Source organism: Aotus nancymaae, unplaced genomic scaffold (genome assembly GCF_030222135.1).
Source record: "Aotus nancymaae isolate 86718 unplaced genomic scaffold, 86718_ANA_hifiasm-v0.15.2.pri h1tg000083l, whole genome shotgun sequence".
Lineage (NCBI taxonomy): Eukaryota > Metazoa > Chordata > Mammalia > Primates > Aotidae > Aotus > Aotus nancymaae.
In genome coordinates, this window is record NW_026988498.1 from 2,571,903 (window position 1) to 2,589,351 (window position 17,449).

The 17,449-nt window shown below is 39.7% G+C and overlaps 1 protein-coding gene across 1 annotated transcript in view; it reads left to right on the plus strand.

Annotated features, from left to right (window-relative positions):
* Positions 1-17,194, plus strand: part of RBM17 (RNA binding motif protein 17) — a 54,699-nt gene extending 37,505 nt beyond the window's left edge. The window contains exons 3-12 of the mRNA XM_064369035.1: positions 697-813; positions 4,842-5,008; positions 6,333-6,430; positions 8,737-8,793; positions 10,046-10,187; positions 12,273-12,424; positions 13,847-13,920; positions 14,401-14,499; positions 15,603-15,675; positions 15,811-17,194. Coding sequence (XP_064225105.1) covers positions 697-813; positions 4,842-5,008; positions 6,333-6,430; positions 8,737-8,793; positions 10,046-10,187; positions 12,273-12,424; positions 13,847-13,920; positions 14,401-14,499; positions 15,603-15,675; positions 15,811-15,914 — 1,083 coding nt within the window. The 3' untranslated portion in view covers positions 15,915-17,194. The remainder of the gene's footprint in view (positions 1-696; positions 814-4,841; positions 5,009-6,332; positions 6,431-8,736; positions 8,794-10,045; positions 10,188-12,272; positions 12,425-13,846; positions 13,921-14,400; positions 14,500-15,602; positions 15,676-15,810) is intronic.
* The last annotated feature ends 255 nt before the right edge of the window (positions 17,195-17,449 follow it).

Consider the following 17,449-nt stretch of genomic DNA (forward strand, 5'->3'; position numbering starts at 1 on the left):
AAACAAGAGGAGATGATGGTGATGATGGGGAAGAGGGATTATTCTCAATCAAGACGCTTAAAACCAAAAGCATTTCAGGAACTTTGGTAGGATCCTGGTTCAAAAAAATCCACTGTTTAAAGGATATTTTGGGGATATCTTGGAGAATCTGAATATGAACTGGATTGGAAATGCCATGGGAATTAGTGATTTTATTGGGGATGGTAATAGCACGTAGGAGAATGTCCACAGTTTCAGGAGATTAGGGTGAGGTGTCATGATAGCTCCAACTTTCTTTCAAATGGTCTAGCAAAAAATATAGGTGTAAGGTCAAGAAAGTATGGTAGAACATTAACAATAATTGATTGTATATGAATGATTGTTTTCTTTTAAAAACTTTTGTAGATTCATAATAAAGGAGGTAGGATGGGATTCTTTATCCTAGTAAGCGGGAACAAAACCCTCATTCCCAAGTATCTTTTGAAAGTGACCAAGTTTACTGTAAACCCTTCAAGAAATTGAGAAAAACTCATGTTTTGTAAAAAGCTGAATGAAAATAGTATATGATTATAGTAATGAAAAAGCTGTTGTTTTAAGATTATGGTTTTCTCATATCTCCAAGGTTTGGTGAAGGAACAGAAAGAAAATCTTTTTTGCAAGTAGTATGAATTTTAGTTTGGCACTTCATTATGTTTTCCTTGTTTTTGATGATCTTAGAGCCAAAGGACAAAACAAAGTACGGTTCTTGCCCCAGTCATTGACCTAAAACGAGGTGGTTCCTCAGATGACCGGCAAATTGTGGACACTCCACCGCATGTAGCAGCTGGGCTGAAGGTAAGCCTGCACCTGCCTGTGACCTTGATACATTTCCTGTTTTCCATGTGTCTTATTTTGCATGTATGTTTTGTTTTGTTTTGTTTTGTTTTTGAAGTGGAGTCTTTCTCTGTGGCCCAGGCTGGAATGCAGTGGCACAATCTTGGCTCACTGCAACCTCCGCCTCTCAGGTTCAAGCGATTCTCCTGCCTCAGCCTTCTGAGTAGCTGGGATTACAGGCACGTGCCACCATGCCCAGCTAATTTTTGTGTTTTTGTTAAAGACGGGGTTTCACCATGTTGCTCAGGATGCTCTTTTAACTCCTGACATCATGATCCGCCCACCTCAGCCTCCCAAAGTTCTGGGATTATAGGGTGAGCCACCGTGCCCAGCCACTCTTAACAGATGTCTCCTCAATAGACCTTTGAAACCTAGTCAATATTATTTTCCACCTAATTTTTACTTTTGTTTTGCCAATTGTAAAATTTATCTGTTTGAAAGAAAATGGTTGTAGAAAAATCAGAAACTAGAGATATGCAGAAAGAAAAATTACCTGCAGTCATACGCTCCAGAAGTGAAAAACTTTGTTTTTCCATTCTTTGCCTACTCTGCCTTCTGCTACCTTGCTTTTCTTACTCAATACATTGTGACTCTGTGTCAAAAAATACAGGACTGTGTGATCATCTTAATGGCTTCCCTGTGTTCCCTTGTGTAGATGGACTATAATTTAATTCCTTTAATGCTGGATATATGGGTTTCTCATTCTTTGCTATCATAAACAATGTTAATACTTACTGATTTATTGTGGATTAAAACAGAGAAAGGGGTTTTTTAAAAAAACCCTCTTCTAGCCGGGCGCGGTGGCTCACGCCTGTAATCTTTGAGAGGCCGAGGAGTGTGGATCACGAGGTCAAGAGATCGAGACCATCCTGGTCAACATGGTGAAACCCCGTCTCTACTAAAAATACAAAAAATTAGCTGGGCATAGTGGCGCGTGCCTGTAATCCCAGCTACTCAGGAGGCTGAGGCAGGAGAATTGCCTGAACCCAGGAGGCGGAGGTTGCGGTGAGCCGAGATCGCGCCCTTGCACTCCAGCCTGGGTAACAAGAGCGAAACTCCGTCTCAAAAAAAAAACCCTCTTCTACCACCTTAACCTTTATGATTCCAATGATTTTACATATGCTTAAAAACAAACAGATGTGGTCAACTCTATAAATTGGGTTACTGAGGAGGAAGAAGATCTGGAAAAGGATAACTCAAAATCATAGTTAAAACTAGACAAAATGAGGTAAAATGAGTTTAATAGATAAACTAGTTAAATTATACCTACTATTTAAGTATGCTTTTATCTTTTCACAGATGGCATTCAAATAATAACTGTGGTCATTTAAACACCACCATGCATTGCACAAAACTGCTTGATGAAAAATGACCAAAAGATTAATAATAATGCTATCAAGACAGTTTCTTAGCAAGGTGCGCCTGTCCTCCCCACCACTTATGGGAAGGGCTGCATCAGGCTGGACAGCCCCATAGGCACATTCCTGCCTGTCTTCATTTTGTGTCCGTGTTCTGGGTTGGGCTCCATCTGCTGTCTGTCCTGCTTGTGTTCTGGGGCTGGCCGAGGCTGCAGCTTACCCTTGAGTTACCGTTTTCTGACCAGGGGAGTGGGTGCTGATCCTGAGGGCTGGTAGTTCTTCAGAAGGGAAGGCACCCCATGGTAGAGGTGTTTTTTGCTGATTCCTAGTCATTTAACGTTTTCTCCCATAAATTTGATGCCTAGTTTTTTCCTGTTACTGGTTTATTGTTTCTTCTGTAATTGTGTATTGGTTCTAGTACCTGTAATATTATTCCCCTAATCAGTAAGCATTTTTCCTCCTTGTTAACATAATTTTCATGATCAATAATTAACTATATTCTCATTAAGCGAATGTGTCATAATTTACACAAGTATTTCCTAACTGTAAAACCACCTAGATTTGCTTTTACATTGCCTTTATAAATACCACTCTAATGAACATCTTTTTGGGTTTTTTGTCTTGCTCTGTCACCAGGCTGGAGTGTAGTGGCTCAGTCTTGGCACACTGCAACCTCCTCCTCCCAGGCTCAAGTGATCCTTCCACCTCAGTCTACTGAGTAGCTAGGACCACAGGCATATGCCACCACACCTGACTAATTTTTTGTAGAGATGAGGTTTTACCATGTTGCCCAGGCTGGTTTTGAACTCCTGACCTCAAATGATCCACCTCCCTTGGCTTCCCAAAGTGCTAAGAATAAAGGCATGAGCCACCGTGCCCAGCCCTCCGTGAACATCTTTACAGAGATCTTTTTGTGTAGTTAGGCTTATTTTCTTAGATTTCCTGGGGTGGCATTAAGATATCAGCTGTTTTTATAGGCAATCTGTTCTGGCCTCAATTTACTCCAAGCAGTGCATAGTATCACCTTAGGCATGTGAGGGTGAGTAAATTTTTTAAATTGAACAAATTCACTGCAGCATTTAGAAAAGGATGATTGATCCATTGTTAGGCTTAGCAGGGTTTATATGTAAAAGTTTTTTTCTTCGAAATTTTGAAGTGTCAGAGAATGAACCTTCATATTGACTGTTCTCAGACACATTGTGATAATCGTGTTAGATAAATCGACTGTCAGTTTCTCTCTAAGTAATAACTGAAAAGAACTCTCCTTCTGCTTTTGTATTTTTTAAATGTCTTTTATAAAATGCATACAAATGCATAACTTTTGAGAGCCCTACATTAAATACGTTTTGCAGTGGTAGGGCCTGGGAGGTGATTATAGTTATTTTCCTAATTGTTCTTATTCATTGGATCATAGCATTTCCTGATATTTCATTGAAAGGAAATGATGAAGTGTTTGTTTTACAGGGCAAAATGTCAAACTGAACTGTGAAACACGGGAGCTGTTAGATTTACGTGTGTTAATGTGGTGTGTAAGCTGAGTTGATCTTACCAGTTTTGTGTTTGAGCAGAAAACACATTTACAAACGACCTTCTTGCCTTTGATACAGTTGGGCAGTGTACCTCCTGTAAGAGGTACAGACTGGTTGCTCAAGGACACGAATCTTTGTCATTTTGGATGTGTGTTTAAAAAAAAGGGATGTTAATCTTAACCTGTGCTTGTTTGAGGTGTCTTTGAAAACCTGAGAAGGCATCTTCTTGTTACAAATAATAAGGAAGAATTATACTAAGGAAATTAACAGGAGAAAGTGTGGAGGTTTAGGAAAGTTGGGTCAGGGCTTCCAGCACCACGTGTAGAACGAGACTGCCAGCCTAGGGTAAAGTTCTGTGTCTGCTCATGTGTTTCCTAACATACCAGCTATGTGCTACCTCTCTCGTTTTGCTGATTCTTTGTCACGGCTTCCTCTTTTCTTTGAAAGAGTAGACCAAGATTCTAAATGTATAGATGAGAAAACACGATATGTTATCATCTAAACCTGATTTTAGTGGACCTTAAAAAAAATTACGATGCTGGGAAGGAAATTACATCCCTTTTTGTCAAAATCAGTGCCTGAAATGCAGCCTATCTGGGAAGGGACGTGTGTTCAGAGGATTAAGAAGACCAAGAAGATGCTTTCTAAGGTCTCCATGTAATCAGAATCTGAAGTTCTATTAAAATGATGACTGCAAGAATGATTGTGGTGTTCATAGTTGTTTTGTTTTTTAAGTTGTCACAGAGATCTATAAAAACAAGTATTTGGTGCTTTACTATAAATATTCTAACTTTTGTTTATTCAAAGCACTAGTATTTTTCATTATAGCTGGTGGTGGCTTATTTAGGAATTCCAGGAAAAATGCCATAGGGCATGATAGAAATAGTACTAATCTAAGAGGTGACATTTTGTGTTCTGTTTCTGCTGCCACCTGACTAGACATGTGGCCTCGGCTAGAATATGTTTTCTTTGTCTATAAAACAAAGGACGGGTGAAGATGATGTTCAAGGCCCTTTTCTCTCCCATATGCTTAGACCTTAATTCTGTCAGTAAACTTGTAAGATATAAAGATGATTTTTACTGCTGTTTTCACCTTCCTCAGGATCCTGTTCCCAGTGGGTTTTCTGCAGGGGAAGTTCTGATTCCCTTAGCTGACGAATATGATCCTATGTTTCCTAATGATTATGAGAAAGTAGTGAAGCGCCAAAGAGAGGAACGGCAGAGACAGCGGGAGCTGGAACGACAAAAGGAAATAGAAGAAAGGGAAAAGTAAGGCTTTCTTTGGATTTGGGGATAGTTTACACTTGAAATGTTCATCAAAATGTTAATGAATGAACTTTGCTGCTGTCTGTCAGGCTGAAGATAATTGACATGGCTAATCTGAGCAGTCAGTATAAGAAATCAAACTGTTTTACGATTTGTAGCTGTTACATCTCAAAATCACAGAAACTTCACCTATAGACTGAAGACCTAAAGTGTATATTTTGAGTGAGTTGTTAGAAAAATAACTTATAGGCCAGGTGTGGTGGCTCACACATGTAATCCCAGCACTTTGGGAGTCCAAGGTGGGTGGATCATGAGGTCAGGAGTTCAAGACCAGCCTGGCCAACATGGTGAAAGCCCATCTCTACTCAAAATACAAAAAATTAGCCGGGTGTGGTGATGGGTGCCTATAATCCCAGCAACTCGGAAGGCTGAGGCAGAGAATTGCTTGAACCCGGGAGGCGGAGATTTCGGTGAGCCAAGATCACGCCACTGCACTCCAGCCTGGGGAGCAGAGCAAGACTCTGTCTCAAAAAAAGAAAAATAACTTAAAACCTGATGTTAAAGATTTTTTTCCTATGCCATTACTTGGCTATAGGTTGACTATCCCTAATTCAAAAATCCGAAATCTGAAATGCTCCAAAATCTTTTCAATGCCAACATGCCACTCACAGGAACTATGCATTGGAGAATTTCGTCTTAGGGATGCTGAACCAGTAATTGTAATGCAAATATTCCAAAATTCGAAACACTTCTGGTCCCAGGCATTTTGAATCAGGGATACTCAACTTGTAGAATCTCAGCTATTTAAAATACTTAAAAAGCTCTTTACTATTTTTTGAGCCAGGTGGAATTTTAAAAAATTCATATGCAGCTTTTTTTAATGTTTTTGCAAAGTGTGAGTAGTAGGATTTATTTGTATTTCTTCTTTTTAAAAATATTTTATCAAATAGTTAACATATATTAAATATTGATATATTGTTTCCCATTTATTAGATCATTTCATGAATGAAAGTTATAGACAATTGAAATGATTATTACTATGTTGATAGGCTTTAACATCGAAAGAGGTCAATGTCAAGGAATCTTTTTCTTGCTAGTTACTCTCATATACTTACTGGTTCAATTTATCTCTTGAATTTTTCTGACTTTTCATATTTTATCTACTTTAGTCTTTTACCAGTTATGCTTCCCATACCCCCAGCCCCGACAAATTAATAGTTTATTGTGAAAGGATTTGGATATCTTCTGGCTAAGAGGAAGTCATCCCAGGTTCATGTCTCTAAATTGGTTCATCTGTGATGTACATTTATTTCCTTTGTTATCACAGAAGGCGTAAAGACAGACATGAAGCAAGTGGGTTTTCAAGGAGACCAGATCCAGATTCTGATGAAGATGAAGATTATGAACGAGAGAGGAGGAAAAGAAGTAAGGCATGAACACAAATATGTTTTAAACATATTTAAATAGTTGGGAGTGCAATTGCACTATTTGCTTTTTCTTTTCAGTTTGATAAATAAGTTATTTGACGTTGATTTGGGTAATTTTCTTTCTGGAATCTCAGCAATCCACATTTGCGTAACAGTTTTGATTTATATTGGATTTTCCTATATGTTTTCCTTTGAGCTTCACAACCACTTTCTAACTTTTATTGATTGGATACTTTGGGACTAGCTTAAAATCTATTTCTGCACTGTTTACTTGCAGCAAGTCCAGTTGGCCTGTGCTGAATCCACTCTGTTGTTTCTCTTAGGGGGAAGCATAGTTAATATTGAGTGTGTCTGTGTCGGCCATCGTGACATATTTCATATACACTGTCTTAATCCCCAAATGTTTGGTTTTTATTAACTTGTTTTGGAATTCAGTATATAGGTTGAATATTTGTAGGTCTCCTTTTTCTACCTTATGTATTGAGTGCCCTTTTTGATAAGGAGGCATGCTTTCCATATTAAGGACATTTGTTTTTTTCTTAAACACCAGCAGGAATTATACGACTTTGAACGAGAAAACTTTCTGTTTGACCTTGGAGCTAATGTTAGGGAAGTAGTGGCATGCCCATTATATGTATAGCTATTGACAGATTGATGTTCTTATTTTAATGTGATTAGTAGCAGATTTCCAGTAATCACTTGAATTTTTTTTACTATGAACTTATTAGAGTTAATTTGCTTTTCAGACTCAATAATCACTCTAGGTCCTAGTGGCAAAGTTAGTAAAATGATCATAGGAAATATTCAAAAGAAATGTAAGAAGGTTTTACTCAGGTTCGTATTTCTCCTTGAGGATTTTATATTGTCCAGTCCTGTTAATCAAAATGCATGGACACTGGCTTTAGAATAATTTCTAGAATAATTCCTTAGAATTATTATTTTTTTGAGATGGAATCACTCTGTCGCCCACGCCAGAGTGCAATGGTGCAATCTTGGTTTACTGCAACCTCCAACCTTTTGGGTTCTAGCAATTGTCCTGCCTCAACCACCCAAGTTGCTGGGATTACAGGTGTGTGCCACCATACCTGGCTAAATTTTGCATTTTTAGTAGAAACAGGGTTTAGTAGAGCCATGTTGGCCAGGCTGGTCTCGAACTCCTGACCTCAAGTGATCCATCCACCTGAGCCTCTCAGAGTTCTGGGATTACAGATGTGAGCCACTGCACCCAACCGCTTTTTTTTTTTTTTTGGAGACACTCGCTCTGTTGACCAGGCTGGAATGCAGTGGCGTCATCTCGGCTCACTGCAACTTCCATTTCCCGGTTCAAATAATTCTCCTGCCTCAGCCTCCCACAGTGCTGGGATTACAGGAGTGAACCATCTTGTCCAGCCAGAATAGTTTCTTTCGTCAGACATTTTGTGCTGATGCAGCATGACTTTGTAATCAATTCTTTAAATTGTACCTTTTATGTTTTTTATTATTTCGTTGTTGAGTAAGCCATAATATGTATCATGTAATATATGTATGTAATATGTATATGTAATACATATATGTTAGGACTTATACCTAATGCAAAATTCCTTGTGATCTCCACTGACGTCTCCTTCCAGTTGTCAGATAGCAGATACAGAAGATCTCTCTTATCTCTTTTGGTTTGTTTGTGTACACCATTCTTTGTCCAGGAAATACAGCAGGAATAGTGACAACATATAGCAGTTTCTTCAGAAGCCAGAAGGACCCACACTTATAAATGTGTGTTTAGTTCCAGTGGTTTGCACCCTAGCAAAGGAGCATGCTGTGTGGTGGTGGGGAAGATTTGGCAACGCAGGGAGTTGGGTTTACTCCCTTTCTGTTGATGCACTCCCCACTGATCATTTTCTTATCTGTGAACTGGATGCAGTAATATCTGCTTCAGAGGTCTGTGAAACCTGAACGAGGCTGTGTCTATAAAGGGCCTGATAGGTATCACTCTCAGTAAATAGTTATATTACTTTCTTTTTAAGTAACTGCTGGTTCTCTTGGTTGTATTGTTTTGCCTTAAAATTCATTTGTGAACTACATTCTGGAGCTCTTGAGTTCCTTTTAGAAAGGAACAATTTTATGTATCTGAGGGAGTGTTGCCACTTTTCTATGTTTTAAATCCTAGTGTCAGAGGTTTATTTATATGTAGTAGGAGGGATGAAGTAGCATCCTTTTTTCGTCTTTTAGTTTTTTCTAAGGGGGCAGGTGATATATGATGTGTCATTGTCCTTGGGAGTCTGATGTTGGAAACCTCCTTTAATGCTTGGATTTGTGTTTTTGCAGGTATGGGCGGAGCTGCCATTGCCCCACCCACTTCTCTGGTAGAGAAAGATAAAGAGTGTAAGTAGATCTGTTTCTTCCTCTTTTATTCTGATACAGATCTTTAAGTGAATCATGTGGAATCTCAGCTTGGGCCCCCAGGTTTGCTGAGTGTAGAGGGAAATGGCCTGCCTGCTGCCTGCTGCCTGCTGCCTGCCTACCTACCTACCTACCTGGCTGAGGCTGCACCTGGATCTCAGAATGCAGCGCCCTCCTGCAGAGACCTTTTTATGCCAGGCTCTGAGGCTTCAATTTCATGCAGTGGGATCCATGTCTTTTTTATGCAATTCACTTTGTTTTCATTAACATTTCTTATTTGTTGTTAGATTCATTTGGGGTTAAAACAGTGTAGATCATTTACAGTTTTTTAACTCAGAGGTTTACAGGCTGTTATATTCATGACCCTCCACAAGGTGGCAGTGCCTTCCTTGATTAGATTTTTTTTCTTCCCTTAGTTTCCCTTTCAGTGCAGGTGGGTGTCCCTGTCATTGCATTGCTAAAACACCCTCATCCGCTGTTCCCTCTCACAGTGATCTGCTCTAAAATTTTAGGGTTGGAATTGGACTTCTGAATATCATCTAGGCCATTTTCCCATTCTCTGGATTGGACCATACCTAAACTATCCCAAGGAGATATTCTCAATTATAGTACTTTCTAAAACTTGTTGCATTATTTCTCTTTTAAAAATGATATTTTCTAAAATATTATGAAATATCTGTTAGGTGAACACAACGGACAAACAATAAGCCCCAACTGAAACCAGTCTCTGGGAGTGTGGCCCAGGCATCTGGATGGTCTTAAAGCTTCTTGCTGACTTTCATGTAACTAGAGTTGATGCCACCGCTGGCCGCTAACCTCAGAGACCTTTGTGGGCCATGAGGCTGATGAGATAGTGAGGTTAGGGTTAGACAGGTGCACAAGGTGCTGCGGGAGTCAGAAGGCAGCCAGATTGTATTTCCGTGGGCCATCCAGAAGCTCTTGCCACAAGAATATTCATTCAGGATTTTAAAGGGTAAATAACATTTCAATAAGATATAAAAAGGACGTTTGAGGAGATAGAAATAGCAAAAGCAAAGTTAGAATCAGGAAAGTAGTGTCCTCCCTCTGCTTTAAAAAAAAAAGTCATGTAAAGGCTGTAAAGTTGATTTGTTGTTTTTCTCCTTGTGGTAAACCAAAAAAATAGGTTGAATTTGTTCAAGATAAGTAATTGGTAGAAGTGAGGTTTCAAAGTGTTTTCTATGGTATTTTGGTGAGCCTACTTTTGCTCCAATAGTACCCCGAGATTTTCCTTATGAAGAGGACTCAAGACCTCGATCACAGTCTTCCAAAGCTGCCATTCCTCCCCCCATGTATGAAGAACAAGACAGACCGAGATCTCCAACTGGGCCTAGCAACTCCTTCCTCGCTAACATGGGGTAACGATTTAATGTTCTAATCTAAGAACTTGAGAAACAGTGTGAAGCGTTGATAGCTCTTTCAATAGATGCAATTTGTTTGAAACCAAGGACATTCAGGCTGTGGGGAGACTTGGTGTGTGGGGTCACACAGTGCCTGCCTCAGTCACGTGGAGCGTGTTCCAGTGTAATAATGGGGCTTGTTCACAACAGCAAGCCTTCCAGTAGAAGTTTTGACTCATTTTGATGTTGATCATTATTTCTCTAGACAGACAAAGAACCTGATAACTGTTTACATTTGCCTTCATAACATTTGCAAATAAATTAGCTTATATGAATCAGCTGATGTAGAGTTCTCCAAAAGGGCTGGTAATACCTTTTTTCCTGATAAAGTGGGCCATCTACTTTAAGGTCATGGCTCTAAACCTTTGATCTAAAAAACTCGGGGTCATTCTAACTACAAGTAGACGTTTGTTTGCCCCCATATAAGTTTACTGTAAGGTTGATGTTCAGGTGAGGCTTGTGGATTTTTTTAAACCATTCTGGGCTTGGCAAACATTGTGGTTAAGAGGATGTTCTGTGCTGTTGACTTTGATCCAGCGAAGCAGCTGTTCTATAAAGCGGCATCACACGAAGGCTTTGTTCTATGCTGTGTTGTATCTGCCAGATGCTACCTGTAGCAGAACTGTAGCCAGTGAGACAGCTGAGTGTAGTTTAAACTCACTAGTCTCTTTTCAAGTGCTCAGTGACCACATCCAAGTGGTGACCATGTTGGACAGTGCAGACATAGTACATGGCTGTGGCTGCAGGAAGGTTTGTGTGCTGAAGGGTTGGACAGACAGAAAGCTGGTTTCGTTTTTGTTTTTGATTTCCCTGTTTATGATAAAAATTGACTTTTTACTGAATTTGCTTTTAACCAGGAACACATCTTTAACTTGTACTTAGGAAAGATGCAAGGTGGTACCATTCAGCAATTTTCGGTCTTTTTAGCCCTAGAATAGCTTGTTCAAATGAAAATTTTAAGGGAATTAAATACAAGAAGTAATGTAGGTGCAGTTCCAGTTGAAGCGGGTTTTGTGGCTTAAGCCCTAAGCAGCAGGTGGTCATGGGGTCGGGGTGCCCTTCAGACCCATGCCACACCTCAGAGCGCGGTGTGAGAGCCATCTGGTTGTTAGAGAAAGCAGTGAGCTGAGAGTTGTGGAGTCTAATTTCAGCTCTACCGTTAACAGCTGTACAGATAATTTTTTTTTTTTTATTTGAGATCAAGTCTTGCTCTGTCACCCTGGAGTGCAGTGGTGCGATCTCGGCTCACTGCAACCTCCGCCTCCGGGGTTCAAGCAATTCTTCTGCCTCAGCCTGCCAAGTAACTGGGATTATAGGTGCACACCATCATGCCTGGTTAATTTTTGCATTTTTAGTAGAGCTGAGGTTTCACCATGTTGGTCAGGCAGTCTTGAACTTCTCACCTCAGGTGATCTACCTGCCTTGGCCTCTCAAAATGCTGGGATTATAAGCTTGAGCCATTGTGCCTGGCCTGTACAAATAATTTCTAAGTGTGGCATCTTGCTTTACTTCTAGTCCACCCCTTAAGCTAGTCAGCTAATCTTAGCCTCTGTTTCTTTATTTCTTGTTTGTTAAATAGGTGATCTCTAAGGGTTCTTTCATTTATATAGTCTGTCATTAGAATGTCTCCTGTGCTAGTCAGGAAAATTGAATCGTGTTCATTATATGAAACTTCATACTTATTTTTTGATGGCCACTTTTTAATAAACTGTGGTCATAAGCTATGTGGCAGTACAGATCCGGAGCACACAAAAGATATCCTGTTTCCTAGTGGGGCACTGAGTAGACTCCACCAGAGAAACTGGCAATTCTCCTTCAAGATAACAGGATATTCTGGATTTTAGTCATAGCTTTTTCTATTTCTTTCATGCTGCACATCCCCACAGCTTCCATCTAATAGCCCACTCCTAGATAATGCGTGACTTTGTGGAAGCCCCTGTGGAGTATGCAGTGTCTCCAGAAGGAGGTTGTTGTGATGTAAAAATGCAACCTATCTCCAGTTGACGATGTCAAGGCTAAGAGTCCTTTCCCCCCTTCTGCCAGGGGCACGGTGGCGCACAAGATCATGCAGAAGTATGGCTTCCGGGAGGGCCAGGGTCTGGGGAAGCATGAGCAGGGGCTGAGCACCGCCTTGTCGGTGGAGAAGACCAGCAAGCGTGGCGGCAAGATCATCGTGGGCGATGCCACAGAGAAAGGTGTGTCCCCAAGGAAGCGTGTGGCTAGTGGGAAAGGGCTGGCCCCATCTGTATCAGACATGGCCAGTCTTGATCCTGAGGTACCAGCAGGGGACCAAGGATGAGCATGGCCAAGGAGAGAGGGCTGACCCCACTGTCACTAGAACACAGGCCGTGCTCATCATATGCACTACCACTTCTGTGAAACCAGGAATCCTGAGGCTCATTTTTAGTTTTTTCAAAACAGACGTAGAGAGATGAAGGCCTGTGGAAGAAAAGATGGTGAGAGACTTGGGCAGAAAATGAGTAGTCTTCAGGAAAAAATCATGGTTATGTGTTTAGAGCAAGAAGGACAGAGCCATGTAGTGTGTCAGTGAATATATTTGCTGTCTCCATCTCAGAGGTCGTCTCTACTTTTTTTTTTTTTTTTTTTTTTTTGAGACGGAGTTTTACTCTTGTTGCCCAGGCTGCAGTGCAATGGCACGATCTCGGCTCACCGCAACCTCCACCTCCTGGGTTCAAGCCATTCTTCTGTCTCAGTCTCCTGAGTAGCTGGGATTACAGGCATCTACCACCATATCTGGCTAGTTTTATATTTTTTTACTAGAGACGGGGTTTCTCCATGTTGGTCAGGCTGATCTCGAACTCCCAACTTCAGGTGATCTGCCCACCTTGGCCTCCCAAAGTGCTGGGATTACAAGTGTGAGCCACCACACTCGGCCTCCCCTTGCTTTTTTTGCCCTTTCAGTAGAGATGTAGTTTCTAATTCTCTTACAGACTGTTTACTTTGTGAGGTCTAATGTTATTTTGCAGTCTCTTGGTAAATGATGCCTAGTTGGTGTTTCATTTTCATTTAATTTTTACAGTCTGTTCTGTATTGAAGGAATTCAGGAAAGAGACAAGCATATATTAGCATTTTAAGCAGGGAAAGTAAGTTTGAGTCAGCCTAGCTGAACTTCCTTTGCTAAAGAAAGAAGAAAACTTTTCTGGCAGCCCTGTTCAGGCACAGTTTAGGACCCATCATGAGTCTGACAGGTGAGTGCCAGAAACCAGCAGTCCCAATTTGTGAGGTTATCTGAAGTAAGGCAGCGGGTGGCTGGGTTATTAACTGCATATGCCTCTGGGCCTGTGACCTTGAAGTGTTGTTGCTTCAAGCAACTCACCTATAGGAATTATCACCCACGTGCCCTGTCAGCCCTTTGAGAAGTGAGATAAGCAGAAATTGCAGATAATGGTAGAGGCTCAAAACATCCAGATACTATTATAAAAACATGCCAAAGCAAAGCGGAGGCTTTTTCATTGCAGATAAGGCTGTGTTTTTTCTCAGATACCAATTGTGTAGATGCCTAGGACATAAATGGTGGGGATCACTATTGAAACTAAATTAGTTATTGTAAGTAGGACTCAGTTCTGTAACACATCTAATGATATGTTTTGATACAGATGCATCCAAGAAGTCAGATTCAAATCCACTGACTGAGATACTTAAGTGTCCTACTAAAGTGGTCCTCCTAAGGGTAAGAAACTGAGGAAAGCAAGCTGTCCACCTGCCTAGATTTGTGTGTGTCACCCCAACCTACCCTGCTCCCCTAAAAGTTAAGGAAAACTAAAAATGATACTTTTGCAAGTAATACCTTTGGGCAGATCCCATGTAAGGCTGATTTTAGATTTCATTTTCACCAATGTGTAAGTCTCTTTGCTAAGTACAGTGTTTAAGACTAAAGTAATTACTTTAAAATTTTTGAAATTGCAAGAGCTTCAGGTAGTTTATACATTTTGGTGCTTGGATAGATGCTTTTGTAATTCTACAGACTTAATGTATGTTTTAGTGTTTTAAGAAATACTAACTTTTGGGTACTTTGGGCATAAAATTTTTCATTGTGTCACTTGGGATTGAGAACATTTACCATCACAAAAGTAAGTCATATTTATATACTTCTGCTAGGTGTTTGTAAGTTATACTTGGTACTTGAATTTATTTATTTTTATGTTTAAAGAACATGGTTGGTGCGGGAGAGGTGGATGAAGACTTGGAAGTTGAAACCAAGGAAGAATGTGAAAAATATGGCAAAGTTGGAAAATGTGTGATATTTGAAGTAAGAATGTTTTCCTTTGATGTTTATAACCCAAGTTGTAATTGGCAGGTTACAAAACGTTTTCTACAAACAGGACAGGGTATGCTATAGGTAACATATTCTTACTGCAGAAGGTGACAGACATTGCTTATTTGTACTTCTCTTGCTCAATTATTACAGTTTTAAACATAAAGACAAGAATCGCTTCAAGTTTTATTTGGTGAAGAAATAGGAATGTTTCATGATTGAGGATCAGTGTAGTGACTGAAGACGTTGATTCTAGTATGCTCAGTAGTTTAGTTACTTAGACGTGCCTTTGCTTTCAGTCATTGGTGAGTATTTAGTGCCTCTCACATGTACTGCACTGTGCGGAGAGCACTTGGGATACAGGAAGCATGCTCTGTACTCTTGGTGTGTTCAGTTGAAGAAATACAAACACATTTAAAATAACTAGAGGATATTCTGTTACTAGACTAGGTAGTATTGACTGTAGTTTCAGGAGTTGAGAAAAGGATTAGATCAGCGAAAAAATAGAGTGTCTTGTGAGCAATAACTGATGTGGGCTGTGCTTTGAAATGAATAAGTGGCATTTGCAGGGAAGGGTAGTCTGATTGGCTCCTGGGAGATAGTGAGGGTCAGGACTACCAAAATGGAATGAATGGGCCCATTGGGCATTAGCAGAAGTGCTTAGGTGGGTGCAATGGACCACATTGCAGAGGGCTAGGAAAGCTTAGACCAAGCTAGTCAAAATGAGACCTGATGTAAAAGGCCACTAGAGCACCAACCTTTTTAATCTAAAAGCTCTGCTCCCTCTCTTTCTTTATTTTATTGCTGTTTGTTGACCTCGTAATTATTTGTTTACATCATCAGCTGGCACGAGGCCTCCATGAGGTCAGAGACTGCTTAGCTCTGTATTCCTGGCACCTAATACCTGTCATAAAAACAGGCGTTCAGTACATTTTTGATGATGAACAAAGTATACTTATTTCCTTGGTGTTTGACAGCTGCTTGACCATACATGGTGATAATTAGAATATTCACTCTGACAAATCATTTAAAAGAGAAAACTCACTTTCAGTGCAATCTCAAGTCCCTTTACTCATCACGCTCTCCTTTTCATCCAGATTCCTGGTGCCCCTGATGATGAAGCAGTACGGATATTTTTAGAATTTGAGAGAGTTGAATCAGCAATTAAAGGTTAGTTAGCTAAATATTAAAGAATAAAAAAGTTGAATTTACAACCTTAATCTTTACAAGTAAAGTTATTGTTTAATTAAAGTTAAACCTTTATCATCTTATACCTGTATTAACAGTCTTTTGTTTGCCTTTCAGCGGTTGTTGACTTGAATGGGAGGTATTTTGGTGGACGGGTGGTAAAAGCATGTTTCTACAATTTGGACAAATTCAGGGTCTTGGATTTGGCAGAGCAAGTTTGATTTTAAGAACTAGAGCACGAGTCATCGCCAGTGATCCTTAAACGAACTGCAGCTGAGAAAAGAAGGAAAAAGGTCACAGCCTGCATGGCTGTTGCATACCAAGACTCTTGGAAGGACTTCTAAGATATATGTTGATTGATCCCTTTTTTATTTTGTGGTTTTTTAATATAGTATAAAAATCCTTTTAAAAAAAAAACAATCTGTGTGCCTCTGGTTGTTTCTCTTTTTTATTACTACTCCTGGGTTGATGACATTTTTTGCTAGATTTCATGGTAATTCTCAAGTGCTTCAATGATGCAGCATTTCTTGCACTAAAAAAAAAAAGAAATCTAGAAAGTTTTAGGACATGGGGTTATATTAAGTTATTCTTTGTTTTTCTTTCTTTTTTCTTTTAATAAAGCCTGCAAGTTACTAAATTGTAGTTTCATAAATTCTGTAATAAAGTATCATCTTGGCAGTGTGCCAAAGGTGAAAATGATGCTTTCTCTAACAGAGAAATACTTCTTAGTGACTCCAGTCGTAGAAAAACATCTTACAACCTGAATAAGATTGAAGAATTGTGAATATCCCATGGCCTATTGGATGAATCATTTGCCGTTAAGCTAAGTCAGACTGTAGGGTTTGTGATGGATTTATGGAGTATGTGGGTATAGAAATCATAAATATAGCATTTGTTTTCAGAGATTCAAGCATAGTCTTTAGGGTAGATCAGAAATGGCGAGTAATTCAAAACCTAGCAGGTGCATTGTAAATATGTGCCCAATTATGTTTTGGAAATGGCAGTTCCTTGGGGTCTTGTTTCTGCTGGCACAATTTGCAATAATGTTCTATTGTATTTAATTCCAAAATTTATAAAATTCATCCACATTGGCCACGTATATACTATACTGTCAATTAATAGAATTCTGGAATTGTGAGAAATTGTATCATTGAAGTTCAGTAGGATGTGTGGCTTCAAAATTTATCAGGACCACAAAAAAGAAAATAAATATTTGGTACTAAGGTTCATTGCCAGGGCAGGAGGTATTTCCAGAAAATACTCATGCCTGTGTTCTGTTCCTTGCTTTCCCAAATACTGCATGTGACTCTCCTGAAGTGGCAGCTGAAGGACTTGAGCCCATGTTGTCTCCTTTGGTTATTATGACATGAAAGTGTATCAAGAACTCAGCATTTCTTTGCATCCATGGACTTGGTTTGGAGACATAAGGAATATTCTGACCCTTTTTAAAAAAGGATTTTCTCATGTTTTTATTTAACATAAATAAAAGAATAACATTTTATCTTTTGTGGTATTTTATTGAATAAGATTGAGTTTTATGGTAAAAGTGCACCTGTTCTGTAAAGTCAGTTGGGGTGAAGGAGTGCGAGGTAAATTACATAATTGAACATCGCAGAGGACAATAAGAATCAAAGGCAGCCCTGAAATGAGTTATGTACGGAATGAGGCATACCATTCCTCGTGTGGACACCGTGTATGAGCTTACAAGTACCCAAATGTGCCATGCTGAATGTAACGATGACTGGTTTAATTTTAG